This window comes from Platalea leucorodia (genome assembly GCF_965183815.1).
Source record: "Platalea leucorodia genome assembly, chromosome: 1".
Classification (NCBI taxonomy): domain Eukaryota; kingdom Metazoa; phylum Chordata; class Aves; order Pelecaniformes; family Threskiornithidae; genus Platalea; species Platalea leucorodia.
Window position 1 is genome coordinate 8,315,081 of NC_138823.1, and position 20,733 is coordinate 8,335,813.

The following is a 20,733-nucleotide window of genomic DNA, read 5'->3' on the forward strand; positions in this document are numbered from 1 at the left end:
AATTCATGGGAACTGTCACAGACCTCAGTAGAATTTGATTGAGAGAGAGACAGAGGTATTGCTTAGCTAAACTTCAAGGGATTAATTGAATATAATTCTGCTGTATAATAACATGAAGGCCTCATAAATGGAAATGTTCTGTGCTACTCATGTTCTGAACATTTTTGAGACAATTGGTTATTAAATGGACTAATTTGGAGAAGCTCTATATGAACACTTCCTATGAAGGAACAGTATAAAAATAGGCTTATATAGTTTATTTCATTATTCTCTTTCTGAAGTACCTTTTTTATGTCTTTGCATACATAATTATATAGCATAGCACAGAATGCCTTCCCAGAATATTGCCATTGCGCATCCAATACCAGTCAATGTAAAGATGGGTTTCAGTGAGTCTGTGATGAGTGTAAAATCCCCAGAAACAATTAAGGTGTTCATGGGGGAACAGCACCTTACTTTTAAAATCTTTTTAATGACTAATTTAAAACTTCTGCTTCTAAGTAATCATCCTTGAAATAAGTGTTCGGTTTTTTTGTTTTGTTTTGTTTTTAATTTATCTAATATACTGCTTTATTTTTAACAGTTAAGAGAATTCTTTTTTCTAGGCAAGTGATGATGTTTCTGGTAGACTCGGTTATGTGCTAACAGATGAATGACAATGTACTACTATTCAGTTACTGTGTTTCCCTAATCTTAGGTGGTGCTTTGAACTATGATTAGTACAATGCAGCATGAATGGCTAGCTGGTGGCAAGCTGCGTAGAGGGAGACAGCTGGAATTTATGGTCATGTCTATTGTTAAAAACATAATTCTGGCATTGCTAATTCAAAGTAGATCGAGGTGTGTTTTGTCCTGGAAAGAGGAAAACAAGGAGCAAGGACGTGAAATGACTATCATAAGCCTCAGAAGTTCTGGTGATATATCAGTTGCCCATATGAGTCCTCCTGTTCCTGTGTAAGTTGCTACGCAGCGGTTGCCACCAGGCCTTTTTAAATGTTTCAGAACTGCTGTAAATTCTCCTGATACAGTTATACAACAATATAAAAGAGTGCTTGCAGTGTAATTTATGTGAAACTGTGGCACTTTGACATTTGCCGATCTCAGTAACACAAATGTTATTGCTTTGCAGCTAGCAGAAATGCCAACAAATACCATTGCTTAAAAATAAGTTTGTACAAAGCTAACCTTTTTTTAAGTGTTAGGGATAGAGGCTCTTGAACTTCATTTAATATTCCTACTTTTCAGTGATCAGATGGGTATTAGCTAATTAGCTGTGAAATTTAATTATAGCTTCTTTTTAACTTTAACTTTCTTTTCTAGAGCTTCTTGTAGTGAAGAGGAAAAGGGGCAGACCAAAAGGGTCTACTAAGAAGTTTTGTGTGGATGAAGATGTGGCAGAAAACCCCGTTCCAAGCGAAGAAACGCCGCCTGGGACAGAAGAAGGACCGGAACTGGCCGAAGTCTCACCAGGCAGTTTGGAATGTAGGAAATGTAATCGAAAGTTCTCCAACACACGTCAGCTGAGGAAACATATCTGCATTATTGTTTCAAATGAAGGAGAGGAAGAAGGAGATGGAGGTAAGAAAATATCCAACAAAAGTACATGAAGGACATTTTAAAACAGTATGTTTCCCTCCTTTAACCTGATTGGTAACAACTCGTAACCCCCAGTGTTAATTTTAAATGGAACTGAATTGTCTGTTTCTTTTAACATAAGAAGCATGATGAAGCAAAACTGAGAATCAAGTTAGACAAGGTATTTTTAATTTTTTTCAAAAAGGTCAAAATGCTTGTTGCACTAATGATTGTCTTAAACTCCCTGAAATGCTTCTTTTGCATAAGCAGCTGTTCTGTATCTCACAAAGAGGATTACAGTTTTCCAGTGAGAAGTGGTATGGCCACACAGGTAAGTATCACACATAAGTGAGGAAGGATGATCCTGTAGAAGTGTTTCTGTTGTGTGACTTGGGAAGCCTGGATTCTGTCCTGTTCTTTTGATAGATTTAAAGACTGCTTTTCTGGATGGCTTGTTTTACTGTATAAGAAGTAATGCCGAACTCCCCTCTTCTCTTTTATAAAACTTCATGTGAATGACTGTCTTTGGAGTATGAGAGTTCATTGTTTAAATTTAGCCTTAGAATTGATTTGAATATATTCAGCCTCTCAAAGTTTTAGAATAGAACAGAACAGAATAAAATATTTCCAGCTGGAAGGGACCTACAACGATCGCGTACTCCAACTGGTCACCTTTGGGCTGACCAAAAGTTAAAGCATATCATTAAGCACTTGTCCAAATGCCTCTTAAACACTGACAGGCTTGGGGCATCAACAACCCCTCTAGGAAGCCTGTTTAAAAAGACAGCAGTGAATATTCGCGTAGAATAGAGCAGAACAGAACAGTTGGAAGGGACCTACAATGATCATCTAGTCCAACTGCCTAACTTTGCTCGAAGGTGAATGTCACATGCATACAAAGTAATACATCTGTCCAAGTTGTCTAACTTTATGTGAGTTTTGTGTTTGCATTAAAATTAGGTTTTTACTTTTGCTATAATTGCTTAACGTGATATCCTGTTGATTCTACTGGTAGACAACGTTTGCCATTGATTTTTCTCCAGTTTTCTATTACCCTTTTGTGTCCAGTCTGTCATTACGGTACGCAACTAGTATCACTATTTTAGTTTCAGTGAGATGTAGAATTTAACTTCTGTGGCAAAGAATAATTAAAATGAGCTTAGAATATGTTGACAGAGCACAGAAGCTCTTGCTTTGATAAAGTACCTGGTTATCTTTTTCTTATCATCAGTGGTAGGATTTCTCAGTTATGTATGGTGACCTTCACTCCAGCTGTCTCATGGCTGACATCACAAGTGTCTGTGCCCTTTGCTGTTTGTATGTGCTAGGTATGATGCTAACATCTGCATTATTTTGGCAATGTTGCCTTTTCTAATGTCGTTTTAAAATTAAATCTCAGATCAGAGTATAAACTCAAATTAAATATTCTTGACCTGTTAGCTCATTAGAACTCTTAAATCTTACCTAGATCTGTTTTTCTACAAAACACAGATTTTTCAATGTAAATTGCTCAGTCTTTTCTTTAAAAAGAAAACAACCACAATTTTGGGCAAAGGGAATTTTTTTTTTTTAATTTATTCTCTGGCCAAAGCAAAGCAATCAAGCAAAATAAGTCATTCTTGAGCAGCAAATAATGAGGGCTTCCAGTTGTTGGTGAGTAGTGCAGCTAGAATGTCTCCAGCCCAAAGCTTCCTACCTTGACTGCAATCTGTGAAGGTATTGGGGGCTGTTTTTGTCCTGAAGGGATAATTCTTCCTTGGAATACATATGGGAAGTTCAGTCTTCAGCCATCTACTAATTACTGTCCCATCACAGGAAAACTTTTCACTTCTGGCTTTACCATATGAACTGCTCTGGGACAACTTTTCAATTTCTGAATACGTAGATAAAAGTAGCATGCGTATTATCCTGTAAGAAAATGTGATTACATTGAGAGACTCAAAACTTTCTGAGGAGTGGACAAGAACAATATGGTCTATGCCTAGGATTGTTTGTCGTACTCGTGTTGCTTTACCAGCTCAGAAAACATGTTAAAAAACCAAAAAGTTCAAAAAACATTTGAGCTGTTTAAGTGTTATCAGACTCAAATTTTGTTACGAAGAAAGTTTTGAGGATGATGGATGAACCTTCTAAATGTGAACAAAAAAGTCTAAAATTGAAAAGGCAAGCAAATAATGAAATTGTAAATGTACTTTTTATCTGTTCATGTAATTTCATGAGGACCTGTTCATAATTTAAAAATAAAAGTACTTGGACAAATGCACCAAGATTCTTAGTTGTCAAAGCTGTTGACAGTCCCTGAACTGGAGGTTTCACCTGTATCATTGGCAGCTGAAAGCTGTTAAACTCTTAATTTATCTAAGTGGGTTACAAAGCTGTCTGGTTTCTAGTTTTCGGTATGTTCTGTGTTAATGAGTTTAAGAGCATTATTACATAGTTTGTGAAATAGTGGTACTTTTGACTGTTTCTTAAACCTGATGCTGCTCATGTCATTGGGTGCCATCTTGCTCTATAACTCTGGGAAATGGTGAATAATAATGCCATATTAACCTCTTGTTTAAGGTTCATAATTTAGAAATCTTCATATTTGCGTTAAGATTATTCTTATCCTGTATGAGTTTAAGTAACAGACCAGACTATATGGAAATTGCTTATGCATCTGGTCAGTCTTACTGTTTTCAGCAACTCTGCTGTAGCTGTTTTGAGATGGAGGACCAGAACTACAAGTGGTGTTCAAGACACAAGATCATCTCTGGTTTACACCATGGCATAAATTATTTTTCTTCTCCGTTCTACTCTTTTCTTAATGATTCCTCCGATTATGTTTGCTTTTTTGACTACTGCTGAGTATTGAACGTATGTTTTCAGGGGACTATTTAGACAGCCAGATCTTTCCTGTGTTGTAAGAGTCCATTTAGAGCCCATTGTTTTATCAGTACTGTTTTTTCTTTAATGTGCTTTGCTTTGCATTTATTGTCGCTGTAGGTGGGAGTCTGTTCCAGACTAGCACCTGTCTGCACATATGTGTTTATGCACTAGGTTTTCTAAGCTGTAATGATATTCAACAAAGATCAAGTCAGTACTTTAGCGGAGCCTGTGGAGTGACATAGGGTTAGCTGAATTGCTCGTAGGCTTCATTGACTGTATTAACTAGAGCTCTGTCTATAATGGCAATTTAAAAATGTAGCTTGTGGGTGCCTTAATCTGGTTCAATTCCAGGTTATTCTGTCATCAGTTACTGATCATGGGGAGATCTTTCTGTAGCTTCATTGTCATTGGATGGTGTTGAATCTAAATGTATCATACTCAGTGGTGTAGCTGTCTCAGCACATAGTACTGCAAGTATTACACCAGGTATTTATTTTGTGTGTGTGTTTTTGTGTGTGTATAATGTTCAACAGATATTTCAGTTACTTGAGCAGATGCGGTTGATACCATTTTCTAGATTAAACTATCCCCGAGACAAAAACTTCTTGAAATCACACTTATTTTAGTGTATATGAGAAAAGGCATACCAAAACCTCTAATTCGATGAGATTTCTCCTTGGCTGAAGTTCTTAGAGCTAGATGCAGAATTTTATTGAGGGTCTTTGAACCTTCCAGAGTTACAATATCTTCTTTCTCATTTCAGGCACAGTAGTTCAGAGTAGATGGCTAAAAATCGTAAGGAGCTTTGACTGAAAGTTCTTCTCCCTTAGTATTTGACCTCTGACCTAATATATACAGGGTGGGTTTTTTCCCCCTTTTTATCCATGCCTTTCCAACTTGAAATTACTTTTATCTGTTTTTCTAATGCTTCTGTGGTTTTTTTCTGAAGTACTTTTTTTACTACTTTCTCATGTTTTTAATTTCTTGCAAAGTTTAGCACTGTATGGACATGTGATTAATAATCAAGTATGTTTTCACTTTGCACTGGGTCTGGCTGGGATGGAGTTAATTTTCTTCGTAGCAGCTCATATGATGTGGTGGTTTAGATTTGTGACCAAAATAATGCTGATAACACACTAATGTTTTAGCTATTGCTGAAATATGCTAAACATATAAATACTGAAAAGGTATATATTGATATTCTGCGTGATATGCTTTATTGAGAGAAACAATATATGTATTGAGCTGAAGTTGAAATATTAGGAATGAGTTCCAAGTAATAAAATGTTTTGCTATCTCTTACAGATCAACAAGGGAAGTGTTGAAATCCTTATCATATTGGACGTTTAAAATTACCATGAATAAATGACTATAAAACTGTATTGAAACTGCACTATCTATTGCTCAGAGGAATAATTGGTGGATGTAATAGGCCTCTGCTGTTGCTTTTGTGATTAGAGATCCACTTTGACCTCTCAGAGATCAGTGTCTCGTTGACCGTTCTCCCACTCTTTCAGGAGTCACCAAGCTTTACTGGTTACTGACATCCTCTGTGCATCTAATTTAATCCTTTGATGCATAATGATTGCCTTCACCTTGTGGGCCCATTCACTAAAACAGCAAGAAAAAAGTGTGTTAATTTTTTGCATAGAATTAAAAAATGTCCATTTTGCTTACAAATCCCTCATGTACATGGTTAGTAAATATATTTTTTAATAGAGGGCTTGTTTGCCTAAGAAAGTTGCTGTGACTTAAGCAGAGCTGTGTGTACACCTATTTCTGTTTTTATTTGGTTAAACCACATTGACGGTTTTGGCTAATAATTTGGATATGGGTGGCTGGAGGTACTGCCATCTATTCTTTTTGTCCTAAGACAAAACTAGAAGAGTTGAGATTCTTCCTGAGCAGCCATGGGTCTTCACCGTGTCTGCTCCCAGCCAGAAGACTGAGCTGCTTCAGCCCCCACCGCTGGGATGGGGTGGATTTGGGGATTTTGGCTTTTGCTGGATTGGATCAGTTCCCCAGCAGCTGCCTCTAAACTCCCTTGTTTTGAGAGATACACAAGAGGTGATTATTTTAACCACCATCCTTCTCCCACACTGCAGCGTACCTGTATCTCTGGCAGATAGAAGAGAGGGTGTTTGATGGCTGGGAAATGGGATTTGGGTGGAAGACGGATTACAGCAGTGGACAGCCCAGATTCTCTTCTCTGGAGTGAACCATCCATTCCTAGTGAATTAGGAGCCTGCATAATTCCTAAAGATGGCACTTTTGGCCTTAGTTTAAAATGTTTTTGCCATCAGCTGGATTCTAATTTAAATGAATTCTTTCTGCGAGTAGTATGTCAGTCTCTGCAGGAGAAGCAATTGTATGTGTTCATTTTGAATGGCCAGTTTACTTTTTTTTTTTTTCCCAAGCTACTCTCTTGCTACTATGAAATACCAGCATCTTTTAGGGGATAAAAAATAATAATCTGAATGAAGAGTAGTTTAAAAACATGCCAATTAGGGATGTGTAGCTGGGCCTGCAAAATGTCGAACATCCAATTATGAATGCAGAGAGCGGTGCCTTCAATTAACGACTCAAATAGAATCATAGGACAGATGAATAATCTAGTTCGACGGGACTCTGAAAGCAGTGATTCATTCAGAGTTGACAGTAGCTTTACTCACCAACACAGACAGGACCATTCCTTAAATGTGTCAGAAGGCACAGGCACGGCGTTGTATTTCTTGCGCAAACAGAAGCAGGCATTTAAATGTGTGTCGCTAGATAGGGGAGGTCAGTTTATTTGTCTGTTAAATCGCAGTGCCAGCTGACAGAGCGCTAAGCTGACTGCTTAGCAAGGGAGATGCAAAGTGAGGCAGTTTATCTCAATAAATCTGTTTAGGAGCGAGCAAAGACCCTTACCGCGCGGAGAAGCTTTGCTTAGCCGTTCTAAGTTGCACATACTCCATTTTCTCCTAAATCATCTTAAAATCACTTACGGGTGTTCCTTTATAATACAACAAGAATTGTTGTGTTATACAGATGAAATGTCCTAGTTGTGAGAGACAAAACACTTACTTTGACTCTCTAATCCACAGTAGTAACATTTAAGTAGTATTTTCCAGGAAGACAACTAAATTAGTGATGAGATGGTCCCATATTATGGAAAGGCAGTTTGAGGCCTGTGGTCAAAGTTGAAGGTCTTGTTTTTCATTAAAACATGCTTTTGTCTCCCTCTCTATCCTTTCCTAAAGCACACCTTCTAGTTCAGGGTTTTTGGTGCAGAGAGAGTTCAGGAAGAAAGCAGCTGTCATTGAGAGTTAAGATTTTTTTTTTTGGTTTGGTGGTTTGATGGAGAGTGTTAGCATTGGTGGCGTTTTTTTTCAGTCTCTATCAGGGTGCACACAAACTGTGAAATAGTTATGTTTGCAGCAAAAGGTATTGGCAACGTGTGCAGCTCCAGGTCTTCATCAACAAATCGCTTCTGGAAGATACTTGTTCCTCTCAGAAAGGGGAAGAATGGGGCTACTGCCATCAACGTGCATCATCAGATCAGTGAATAAATTTTAATGTTTAAGTACCAGAACTTGACTTGACCACTCTGTAGAGAAGAGGTGTCTTTTTTTTTTTTTTAATGCGTCATGTGACTGTTGAGAGTGTTCATACAGGTATTTAGCACTAGTTGAAGACGTACGATCAGTAAATCAGTTGAATTTTCCCTCTTGCCTGTTTTTGGCCAATGTATGTGTGGGCTTTTTTGTGTTAGCAAAATTTGCATAGCACTCAATACCTTCCTTGCATCTTTGCAGATACTGAATGTAGTCCTGTTAGTTGCTGGATGTTCTCAGCTCATATTAAGAAGGTGAAAGTTGACAATCAGTCCTTTGTTTGAAGTACTTACCAGCTTTGGGTTTATTAAAAAAGTATTTTCACATGGCCATAATCTTCATATTTAGTGCTTAGCATCCATGTACAAGGTTTTTGTACATATGAAATAGTGACATTTTAATAAACATTTTTATTTTGCAATTCTGTATATTCTTTTAAAATTTCTTTTTAAATAGTATTTTTGGAGTTCTGTTTTGAAAGCAGGGAGTCATAGTCAGCTATATTTATCGTAATGGGTCTGTTCTTTTCCACAGCTTTTACCCTTGGTTGAACTGAAGGAACTAGCAAAGTGATCTGCCTGATAGAGGCACATTAGGGAAAAAAAAAACAGCATGAAACATTTGTTAGCTTGTTACTGTGGTAATAGTAGTTATTCATTAGTGTGGATCACTAACAAACTCAACTCTGTGGTTCATCCTTTTCTTCCTTTTCTGTTTTTTAGAATTCCAATATTCAAAGGTTAATAAAGTTAGATTCACATGAAAAGACAATAAAATGGATTTGTCTTTTGGTTTCAAACACTTTATTTCCTCATTAAACTTACTAATTCTTATTTTGTCATGGTTAGAAAGGAGGATTTAGGAGTAGGGTGCTTGGATTCTATTCATATGCCTACTAGGAATTCATTATGTGATCCCAAGCAAAATGGAGAAAAGCCTGTTGTCCTAATCACAGTTTTCCTTTCAATCTATAGTTCTGGATTTCTGTTAAAGTAAAACATGCAAAAAATAACTTAGAGTTTTGTCCACAGGCATATCAATTTTTTTTTTCCCTAAAACTATCACTAACTCTTACTGTCCACTGAACAAAAGCAGAGTAATTAACCGAATTATTTTTTGTATTTGTTGTTTAACAGTATGTGAAGTAGCCTCAGGGAAACACAATTTAATAAACAGCTTACATTCTTTGTGTATTCTGATTCTTTATGAGAAGAGTTTCTTCTGTTGGTGGCCTGATCCTGCTGTGAAATTCGTGACAATTTGTTTTATTGTTGATAATAAACTAACAGAGGCTGTTTCATGAAGGAAACATGGAAAAATGTGTTTTGTTTCTTCCCCCTGCCATTCATTCCACCAAAAGAAAACACTGCACAAGCAGATTCTGGTCACAGGGGATATTTCTTTATATTCAAATATCCCTTTGAAGTATTGCAGAGAAATGTCAGTGTTAGAATTACGTGGTTTGAGTATCAATCAATAATTTACAACTATATTAAGCAGTTAAATGGGAACATAATGAGACCATTTATACCTATAAAGCAGCAATCTTTTCCAAAATCATAGAAATCTACAGAGAAAAAGGTAGTTGAGAAGAGGCATATATCAAGGAATTTATCTAATGAAATTGAAGAAATCATTAGCCAGCACTGAAAAGCAGCGGTCTCTCAAGGCAGAGCGTAATTTTCTATAATCTAGAAACTGGAAGCTGGGACAAAAATATTGCTAATGTGACTCCATAGAAAGATGGCTTGCTAACAGTGTTTGAATTCAGTTTGCTATGTGGCTGTTGCTCATTCTAGGTATTGTAAATATGAATTTCAGATTTACAGATTAGCATCAAGTCATTAACAGTTGTCAGTATACACATTTCTGCCTCAGCATGCCTGCGAAACCTAAACTAATTCTTACATAGCTTGTTTCCTTCTGGTTTTGTATCTAGTAAAGAGCTTGCAGTTTGTCCAGGTGCTAGTTACTTGATCAGTCCTAACTATAATGCTTTAGTTTGTGCTTGTGCCCTTTGTTTTTTTAAGGAACACCCAGCACTCTTTAACCCCTTGTTCCGTTAAGGTAAGACTATGGGAGACAGACTTGTTTGAATCTCAGCTGAATAGTAACAAAATATTACTGGAATTAAAACACAGCCATTTCCATGTAGCATATCTCTCCACTGCTTTTGCTATCTGCATGCCATAAACAACTCTAAACACACTACAGCTTTGTTGTTACTGGTTTTTATTTATATATTGTTTCCCTATCTCAGTAGAGCAGCTACAGCACGTTATGAATATACATTAAATGACTTATTCTGGAGATTGTGTCAGCTGCTTTATGTTCAGGGAAGAAAAACATCTGAAATTCACTGGGTTCATTTATAATTTTCTTTCTTCCATCAGTTTTTGCTTTCCTTACTCATTACCTCTGGAACGTTTGCATAATGCCTTAATTTGCCAAGATTGTTTTCTCTAGCCTGCATTTTCTACCACTTCATCTACTATAAAGAAATTTTGTTGCTATAAACTTGCAACTCTCTGGTTTTATTCTTTATACTGCTAAGTCTTTATATATAAGCTTTTTTTTATTTTTTATTTTTTATTTTTTTTTAGAATTTTAGTAAGGAATTTCTCATTTGCTTTAAGGAAGAAATAGCTTCAAGGAACAACTTATCTGATTACTGATTATTCATTCTTATTTCAGATGAGTGTTTTGAATACAACTGTTGCATTTCTTTCTAGTTAACTGGTCCAAAAGGTATCCAGTTTAAGAGGCTGAAGACATTCTGAACAGCAGTAGCTAGGGGATGACTTAGAAGTGCAGGCCTTCAAAATGAAGAGTTAGATGTCAGGAGTTAGGTTGAACCAAAGAACTCTTTTGAACCTTAATTCTTTTTGAATCAACACTGAAAGAGAAAAGTATGTTCCTGGCTATTGATTCAGAGTAACAGCGGGGAAAAAAAGCCTAATGCAGAGAGACTATTGGAATACTTTCCATTAATTAAGATGGATAATGAATCCGGTATTAGGAGAAATAATCCAATTAGATACGGAAAGGAGAAAAATAATTTGTTCATTAATGGTGAAGTCATAAGAAATTCTACAAAGTTTGTAGAATTTTCACAAAAATCCACAATAATGTCAAGATAATTTAGAAACACAAATGTTTCTGAGAGTCCATTTTTAAAATTTTGGTTTTTTTCTTTATTTTGTCTATTTTTTCTATTTGTATAAGTATCACACTAGTTTTATTAAATAGAGGGAACAAAGTTTCCCTTTAGGGACTCATGCAACATGTCTCGTTTTGATAACATGTATTTCTTTCTACAGTAGCATTAATTTTCTCCTGATTCTTTCTTGTAGTGTTAGTGACTGTGTTACCTGCATTTCTTGTACATAGTTACATTCTTTTTGATGTTTGCTCTTTAGGTAATGATTCTGACGTTGACCTTGACAGGAAGGAAGATGAGCGAGAAAAAACTCCAAAGAGGCCCAGAGTTCAGAAAACAGAGAAAACACCATCAACTAAGGAGAATGAACAAGTTTCAGGAGCTAAAAATCCTATTATAAGTGTGGTTTTGACAGCCCATGAAGCTATTCCAGGTAATCAGAATCACCGATTATATAATCAAATTTGGTTTTGTCTATGCTGATGCTGTATAAAATAGTCATTGGTCTAAGACTGAACTGCTTAGGATATTTATGATCTGAAAAATATTTAGTAGTATTTGGTCATCTTGATACAGAATCTCTGCATCTGGCAGCTACGTAATTTTAGAACTACCATCACATTTCTTCATAGGTACGACAAATGATGGACCTGGGTGTAGTTATCCGCATTAACATCAATTATGTTCAGTCTGTGAGTAGTTTTAAAGAAGAAACTGAAAAAAATCAGTGACCAAAGAAAAGGAAAGTATTTTTCCCCTGGAATATCTCTATTTCAGCCTTTGATGTGTGTGTATATTTATGATAAATGTAAATTTGATTATGAAAACACAAACAGCTTAATGTGTATATATATATAAAACTTAATATTTATGCATAGAAATAGTTTGACAGAAAATATCTATGTATATTTGAAAGTCAAGTAAAGTTCCTATACAATGATTAAAGGATTCTTCATCCATAAATTTTTATAGTGCCTTTTCATTGAAGGATTTTGGAATAATTTCAAACTATTTATTTTAAAACTAGGCGTGCATTTGCCTGTTTATATAAACCAGTCACTTGCCTGACTGACAGAATCCCTTTTTATAGTGCTGTGCATTATTTTAAGCTTTGTAGCTTTATTATTCTCCTTTTCATTATTGGTAACATTTCTGAATATTTGTTTTGCTTATAGCTCTCAGAACAACTAGAATGTATTTATTTATTTTATTGTTGTGGGTTGGAAGCTAGCTGGATTTTCTGTGTTGTTCTCTAATATCTTTTGATATTGAGATCTGTGATATGCTTGGATTTTGTTTGCTAAAATGGATTTCTAATTGCGATGGTAGAGGAAGCTGGATGAGCTCACCTATGAATATCCTGAGCGCTTAGAAGGGAGGTCAGAACACCTTCAAATTCGTTGTTTGAGAAACATCACACAGGGTTTTGGACTTACGCTGAGCTGTAAAAAATTTGGTCTTGCGATATTGTAAATACGGGGGAAGGTGCAAGAGGACTGGTGAGCACTGGAAGTGTGGAAAGCTGACTTCAGGGTGGTTTGAGGTCTGTGCTGCTTCGTTTCACTACCCGCGGGTGCCGTTCTCTCGTGTGATGTAACCCTGGGCTCTTCCCTAGCTGTTACTAAACACTCCTTTTCCCACTGTCTCCCACCTCTTTTGCCTCTGCCCCACCGCACGTAGCATCTCCCCCATCCTGGTGCCCATTCCCCTCACGGCCACGTGTGAGGCTCCCCTCGTGTCCTCTACTCCTTTGTCTGGGCAAAGGGGAACATGCGATGCCTGGTTAAGGCGCCCATGTAGGTGTTAGTGTTAGTAAATGGGTTCATATACGTGTTAGTTTATGGATTTATACATGCACCCTCCCTTCCTCAGGGCTTTCGGGAAGAGCTGTAATTGGGGTCTCCTCTCTCCTGGTGCTAAGTTTTATGAACCTTGTAAGAATTTTTGTCTTTGAGATCTTTACGTTTCTGGCAGGAAGAATTTTCAAGAGGGGAAGGACAGGCAGTAGACAGAGCAATCAAAGACCCATCTTCTTAGGAAACTAGCCTAGAGAGGCAAACGAAATAATAGTAGATACACATAGTGAAGAAAATGTAGTAACCATGTGATACAGGAGAGGAAATGAAAATCTAGAGGAGATAGCTGCCTTAATTACTACCTAGTAAAATTTTTCTTCTGAAAACAAAAAGTTTGGGTTTTCTTTTCACATATGCTTTTTGAGTGACTCAAAATATTAAAACAGCTTCAACTTTGGAGCTATTTGTGCAAAGTACATATTACATTCAAAAGGCTTTAATGAACCAAAGGGATTTACGGTCAAATGTGAACCTGCACCTATTTTTGAAGGTCCTCTCATTTACTTGATTGACAATTAGTAATCTTATTACGTTCAAGTTCCCAGCTAGAATACATGTAATAAAAAAGTCATTGTTATTAAAAGAGTTATGAATTATCGTCATACTTTTCATAATTTGGAAATTCTAGAAGATATTATGTAAGTGGCTAACTCTTTGAAGAGTCAAAAGAAAAATATTTTATTTAATACAATTATGTTTTAATTTATTTTTCATTGCTTTTCCTTCTATGTTTTTCACTAATTTCCATGATCTAACTATATTTTAATGTCACTATCAATTCTTGAGCTGTTCCCCTTCCTTGGTAATACATACCTGGAGTTTTTATAAAGATCTTTCATAGTCTTTTATTCCATTTTTCTGGAGATTTATCATGTGCTCAAGAGGTGAGTTATTGCGATAGACTGCTGTTGAAGAATATAAATAGATGAAACATTTTCCCCTTCTTCCCTGCTTTCTGTGTGCTAGATAATCTGTAAAGTTAAGCTGAAAATAAAGTTTAAAAGTGCTTAAGCACTATCAAAACTTAGTCATCTTTCTTCAAGCATTAGCATTCCATAGCCACCTGTTATCTAGCTTTAAAGATGCATGGAAATATCCCTTTTCATGTCCAGTGCAGTAAAATCCCACTGAAGGTGTCAGATAAGCATTCTGTCAATTAGAAAAATAGAGAAGGCTTTAAGAATTACTTGTATTTTATCCACAGTATAGAGGAAATATTCAGACTGTATGTCTCCCTTCTTAAATGAAAGATGCTTTTAGGAGTATTACATTAGCAGTTTGCTGTAATTTTGCTGTACACTGTTGTTTTGGACACTGCTTTACATCATATGTTCAGTAGATTATGACTAAATTGATGTCTTCAAAATCCCTTTGAACAAACAGATCAGTTATTTTTTAACTTCCCAGAAAGGACAGTGGGACCTCATTGATTTTTCCCCATGTTCCTTTTCTGTCATGTTTACTTGGGAGGCATATGAAAGGTAATAGATTTACAGCTTTAGAAATTTGAAAGCTTGCATTAATCCACAGAGTAAATGCAGTTTGAATGAAAGTGGTAGTTTTTTTATTTTTCTGTGCACGTGTTGACGTACCTACAGGCTAGAGAGGTGGGCCCGTGCAAGCCTTGTGAAGTTCAACAAGGCCAAGTACAAGGTCTTGCAGCTGGGTTGGGGCAATCCCAAACATGGATACAGGCTGGGTGATGAGTGGATTGAGAGCAGCCCTGCAGCGAAGGACTTGAGGGTACTGGTGGATGAAAAGCTGGATGTGAGCCGGCAACGTGCACTCGCAGCCCAGAAAGCCAACCACATCCTGGGCTGCATAACAAGAAGCATGGCCAGCAGGTGGAGGGAGGTGATTCTGCCCCTTTGCTCTGGTGAGACCCCTCTGAAGTACTGCATCCAGGTCTGGAGCCCTCAGCACAGGAAGGACATGGACCTGTTGGAGCAGGTCCAGAGGAGGGACACAAAAATGATCAGAGGGATGGAGCACCTCTGCTATGAAGAAAGGCTGAGAGAGTTGGGTTTGTTCAGCCAGGAGAAGAGAAGGCTGTGGAGAGACCTTATTGCAGCCTTCCAGTACTTAAAGGGGGCCTACAGCAAAGATGGGGAGGGACTCTTGGTCAGGAGTAACAGTTTTAAACTGAAAGAAGGTAGATTTAGATTCGATACAAGGACGAAGTTCTTCGCTATGAGGGTGGTGAGGCACTGGAAGAGGTTGCCCAGACAAGCTGTGGATGTCCCCTCCCTGGAAGTGTTGAAGGCCAGGTTGGATGGGGCTTTGAGCAACCTGGTCTAGTGGAAGGTGTCCCGGCCCATGGCAGGGGGGCTGGATGAAGATCCCTTCCAACCCAAACCGTTCTATGATTCTACAACTGGAGGGACCCAAAGACCTTGAAGAGAGGGAGTGCTCTGTTCATGAACGCGCATGCTTTGTATCAGATTAAACGGAGTACAGTTTTTTGTAAGCATCGCAATTAAGAATGAGAATGAATAACTACAATTATATGCACATCTAAAAATACTTTGTGGTGAATGGCAGATACTTTTGTTCATCGTCTGTTTTTTGGAACCAGCGAGTAAACTCTGCCAAATATTGTCTTCTGTTTTTTTCATGTATTTTATTTCCCATGTTTAAATTCTGTAATATTATCAACGCTTCTAAAACAAATTTATTATTCATGCTCAATTAGTTTGATTCAGGAGAGATGCTACTTTGGATGTTTAAATTGTTGTTTTATCTGAGTCCTGTAATATTTTAAGGACTCGGCTTGTTACTAGGAGAGTTGTTTTAAGTTCGTAAAGATGGTCAATAGTAGACTTCTTGCTTTTTTTGATAGAGCTTAAGATGTACAAAAATAACATCAAGTATTTAAATTCTTATGCTAATTATTTTTTGATTTCTAAAGGAGTTGGATTTTTTTTCTCCTACAAATTCTTAATACAACGCTGTGCAGGTTTTTCTCATCCCAATTTCCACTGAGGAACCACTTTCCATAATAGGCCAGCTGTGTTCTCCTGCTGCTGTACCCTGTGCTGCAATTTATGAACACTTGGTTCCTTCTCCCATCAAGATTTTGGGAAGCGGGGAAGAAGTGGAAGAATGTCATTTTGCTTACTGTTTTGGGACTGACGTAGCTTAACCGATGACAGTCATTTCTGTTAAACTGATAACGGTTGTTTCTGTTGAAGATGACTTTTTTTTTTTTGTAGCTCACGGAAGGATGGTTGTGGGTTTATGACACATCTGAATGGATTTAATATGAGACTGTTGCCAAGGGAGCTTTCCTGCTTGTCTCTTATTTCCCAGTTTGCTTCCCCTTTCTTGCACTGGCACTAGTGCTTGTGTCAGCCTGTGGTAAACTGCTTCAAAAAACTGGCAGAATAAATACACATACATGTGCACTTGCACATACTCATTTTCTGTGACAGAGAATTTTTTTCCTACCAGTTTTGCTTACGGAACTGTCTCACATTGGGGCCACACAATTTTGGAAACTGGGAAAGCAGTGACACAATGAGTCTCCCAGGGGAAGGGAGGAGGATTGAGACTACCCCTCCTCAAAGTAGCGGAGTGGCTTAAGTCATTAGGCCCGGTACATATAGACTGCTGTCCCAGGGGCAGTGCTGTCCTCCCACCCCACCCCCTGGCCACAAATTCCTGTCCTTTGGAGCATTGCACGTGTTTATGCAGTTGTGTGGTAAAACACACTAGAAAACTAATTGTATATTTGCAGAAGGAGACACACGGTGTAAATTGTAGCCAGATCCATTCTCTGGTCCTCTTCATCTTCACAAACTCCTATGCTGGCACTTCTAAGGCATCATGAACACGTAGTTGAGTGGAGGGCTAGAGAAAAGAAGCTGACCTTATGTTGATTTAAAGCAAATGTGGAATTAAGCAAAGTTAGGAAAATTAAAGCTTTCCCTTCTGAATGTGAGCAGGTATCTATATTACCATGGGGTTACAGATTGATTTCGCTCAGCCAGTCTAATGTCCAGCTCTGTTGAAAGGAGTAGTAATCTTCATCCCACCACACACAGGTCTGTGATTCAGTTTCTTTGTCCGAGTTAAAATGTGTTTAACTTCATTGTGAGCAAACCTATAAAAATATTAAATGGTTCTTCGGCTTTATTTAAAGCTTTATTTTGGGGGTGAGGGGTGGGTTTGCATGGGAAACTGAGAGTTATGGGTAGGGTTAATTTCTGTTGGTTTCACTTTCAGAACTGTCTTACCAGGGGTCATGTGCATTTGGAGCACATTCCATCGGATATTGTAGAAATGGAAAAAATACATTAATTCAAAAAGAGATCGTAAGAAACAAATATTCACTTCATACCCTTAAGTAATTATTTCACCTATACAGACCAAAGTACCTACATTCTGAAGGTTTTTGTAAATGTAAAAAGAAAAAAAAAATCCATAGCTTAAAGATTGATCTAGTTGCATCTGTTGTCTCTAAAGGCAGCTTGCAGCATCTCTATAGGAAGGAAATAAGAAACTTAAGTAAAACCTCCCAGATTTTGACAGCCATTGAGCTGGTGGTTGCATCTGGGTCATCATATTTAATACATATCTGTTAATTTATCTAAATCCCTTCTTGGATACAGTTATATTTTCAGTCTCTGTAACATAGTGCAGTAATTGTTCCATGATTTAATTACAGACAGGGTGAAAGGGTACATTCATTTGTTTTGCTTTAAGCCTGCTGACTGGTTATTTCTTCGAACTGCTCTTTGTTTGTGGTTTATGAGATAGAGAATGATTATTCACTTTTTTTTCACAATACTGCTAGTTTTAGAGGTCTTTATTCCTCTTTCATTTATCTCTCTTCCAGGCTGAACGTCTCTCAGATATGTATCCCTTTTCCAAACAAAATACTTCTGATTTTCTCTTTGTTACTGTTTTCTAGTATATCCTTCTTGTCATACATACTTGAAGTTGTAGGAGGTTCACAAAATTTAGTTGGATCTTAGTAGGAATTTGGTTGATGATGTCTCCTGTTCTGTTTTTGATCCATTCCTAATAATTCCTTCCATTGTGATTACTTGTTAGACTGTTGATAAGTTTTGGAGAGTCCTATAGTGAAGGGCAAGATACTTTTCTAAGGGACAGACTGTAAGAGATTAGAGGCCATCACTGAGTTTGAGCCAGAGATAAGGCGTGCTGTGGGTAATGCTTATCTGTAGAAGTTGTTGTCAGAATGTCATGAGGAACTCAAATCTTATTACTCTTAAAGCAGATTTACTTAGAACGGATGGTATTGACTGAAAAGAGGAAAGCAAAAGGCATAAATAAAGTCTAGTTGAAGTCCATTCTGCATTTAAAATAGAGCTGGAGGAAGGAATTTTTGGAAAGAAAAAAACAGTACAGTTAACCTCTTTTTTTCCCCCTGGTATTTTGTCCTGGTTTCGGGTGGGATAGAGTTAATTTTCTTTCTAGTAGCTGGTAGAGTGCTGTGTTTTGGATTTAGGATAAGAATAATGTTGATAACACACTGATGTTTTAGTTGTTGCTAAGCAGTGCTTACACTAGTCAAGGACTTCACAGCTTCTTGTGCTCTACCGACTGAGAAGGCTGGAGATGCACAAGAAGCTGGGAGGGGGCACAGCCAGGACAGCTGACCCAGGCTGGCCCAAGGGCCATTCCATCCCATATGAAATCACACTCAGTATATAAGCTGGGGGAAGAAAAAGGAGGGGGGGACATTGGGCGTGATGGCGTTTGTCTTCCCAAGTCACTGTTACGCGTGATGGAGCCCTGCTTTCCTGGGGATGGCTGAGCACCTGCCTGCCGATGGGAAGTAGTGAATGAATTCCTTGTTCTGTTTTGTTTGCGTGCACGGTTTTTGCTTTGCCTATTTAACTGTTCTAATTTATTTTACTTCAATTATTAAACTGTTCTTACCTCAACCCACGAGTTTTCTCCCTTTTACCCTTCCGATTCTCTCCCCCATCCCACCAAGGGGGGGAGTGAGCGAGCGGCTGCGTGGTGCTTAGTTGCTGGCTGGGGTTAAACCACGACAGATGCGAGATGAGGTTTCACTACCTGCTAGGTTGGGTAGAGCCTAGAAACCAAGTTCCTCACTTTCTGGGCACATGTGTAAGGCATTAGTTTATGATACAGCAGTGATTGCTGTAGCTACCGGTCCATTTGGGAGTGTTGGTCTGCTGCAGGGTAGGAAGGCCCTACAGAGGGACCTGGACAGGCTGGATCAATGAGCCGAGGCCAACTGTATGAGGTTCAACAAGGCCAAGGGCTGGGTCCTGCACTTGGGTCACAACAACCCCATGCAACACCACAGGCTGGGGGAGGAGTGGCTGGAGAGCTGCCTGGTGGAAAAGGACCTGGGGGTGTTGGTTGACAGCTGCCTGAACATGAGCCAGCAGTGTGCCCAGGTGGCCAAGAAGGCCAATAGCATTCTGGCTTGTATCAGAAATAGCATGGCCAGCAGGACCAGGGAGGTGATAGTGCCCCTGTACTCGGCACTGGTGAGGCCGCACCTCGAGTCCTGTGTTCAGTTTTGGACCCCTCACTACAAGAAGGACATCGAGGTGCTGGAGCGTGTCCAGAGGAGGGCAATGAAGCTGGTGAAGGGTCTGGAGCACAAGTCTTATGGGGAGCGGCTGAGGGAACTGGGCTGTTTAGCTTGGAGAAGAGGAGGCTGAGGGGAGACCTTCTTGCTCTCTACAACTCCCTGAAAGGAGGCTGTAGCGAGGTGGGGGTCAGTCTTTTCTCCCAGGTAACAAGGGATAGGACAAGAGGCAATGGCCTCAAGCTGCGCCAGGGGAAGTTTAGGTTGGATATTAGGAAAAATTTCTTCATGGAAAGGGTTATCAAGCATTGGAAGAGGCTGCCTGAGGAAGTGGTTGAGTCTCCATCCCTGGAGGTATTTAAAAGAAGGATAGATGTGGTGCTTAGGGACTTGGTTTAGTGGTGGACTTGGCAGTGCTAGGTTAACAGTTGGACTTGATGATCTTAAGGGTCTTTTCCAACCTTTATGATTCTATGATTCTGTGATTAGTAGCCCATACTTAGGCAGCATCCCAAGTGGATGGAGGCATCTAATGTTTCTTAATGCTTCTGTATCTTCTGTGGGTAGGAAGTAACTACCTAACATGAGGGGATGTGAATGCCTGCTGTGAGCAAGTACTCTATCAATGTTCGAAGAATTGGATCTCCTTCTTTAGGCTTTTAGAGGTATTTGCCTCTATTCATTGCATGGGGAATGTAGGCGGTAGTGGTAGGATGACCCGGGGCGTTCTGTCTACTTGAAGTATGTAAAATACTGGTGAGTTAGTACTTATCTAATCTACCTAATTTAGGTGATTAAAATTTTATACTGATAAAACAAAAGCCTATTAAACAGCTCAACTGTCTTTTCAGGAAATGCTTAAACATCCTGAAAGGCAGAAGGGCACAGAGGAGGTTTGGTGCAGGGCATTTAATGAGGATCTTTATCTCCCATTCAGGAAATGGGAGGCCTGAAAGAGGTAGCCATGCCTATAGAGCAGTTCAAGGTCTATTTTCTTTTAACTGAGTCTTTCTAAATATAGAAGAATTTGCTTCTATTTTAAAAATATTGAAATATGGGAACACTGGTCTGGTGTCTAATGTCTGTTTTATGATGTTTATGCTAAACCTGCTGATTGAACCACATCTCCTGTACTGTAATGAC

General features: G+C 38.4%; 1 protein-coding gene across 4 annotated transcripts in view; it reads left to right on the forward strand.

The window, feature by feature from the left end:
• ZFAT (zinc finger and AT-hook domain containing) overlaps positions 1 to 20,733 on the forward strand; it is a 92,716-nt gene that overhangs the window by 17,930 nt on the left and 54,053 nt on the right. For all 4 annotated transcript variants that reach the window (XM_082313348.1, XM_082313351.1, XM_082313347.1 and 1 more), the window contains exons 3-4: positions 1,321 to 1,578; positions 11,459 to 11,632. In XM_082313348.1, the coding sequence (XP_082169474.1) occupies positions 1,321 to 1,578; positions 11,459 to 11,632 (432 nt within the window). The remainder of the gene's footprint in view (positions 1 to 1,320; positions 1,579 to 11,458; positions 11,633 to 20,733) is intronic.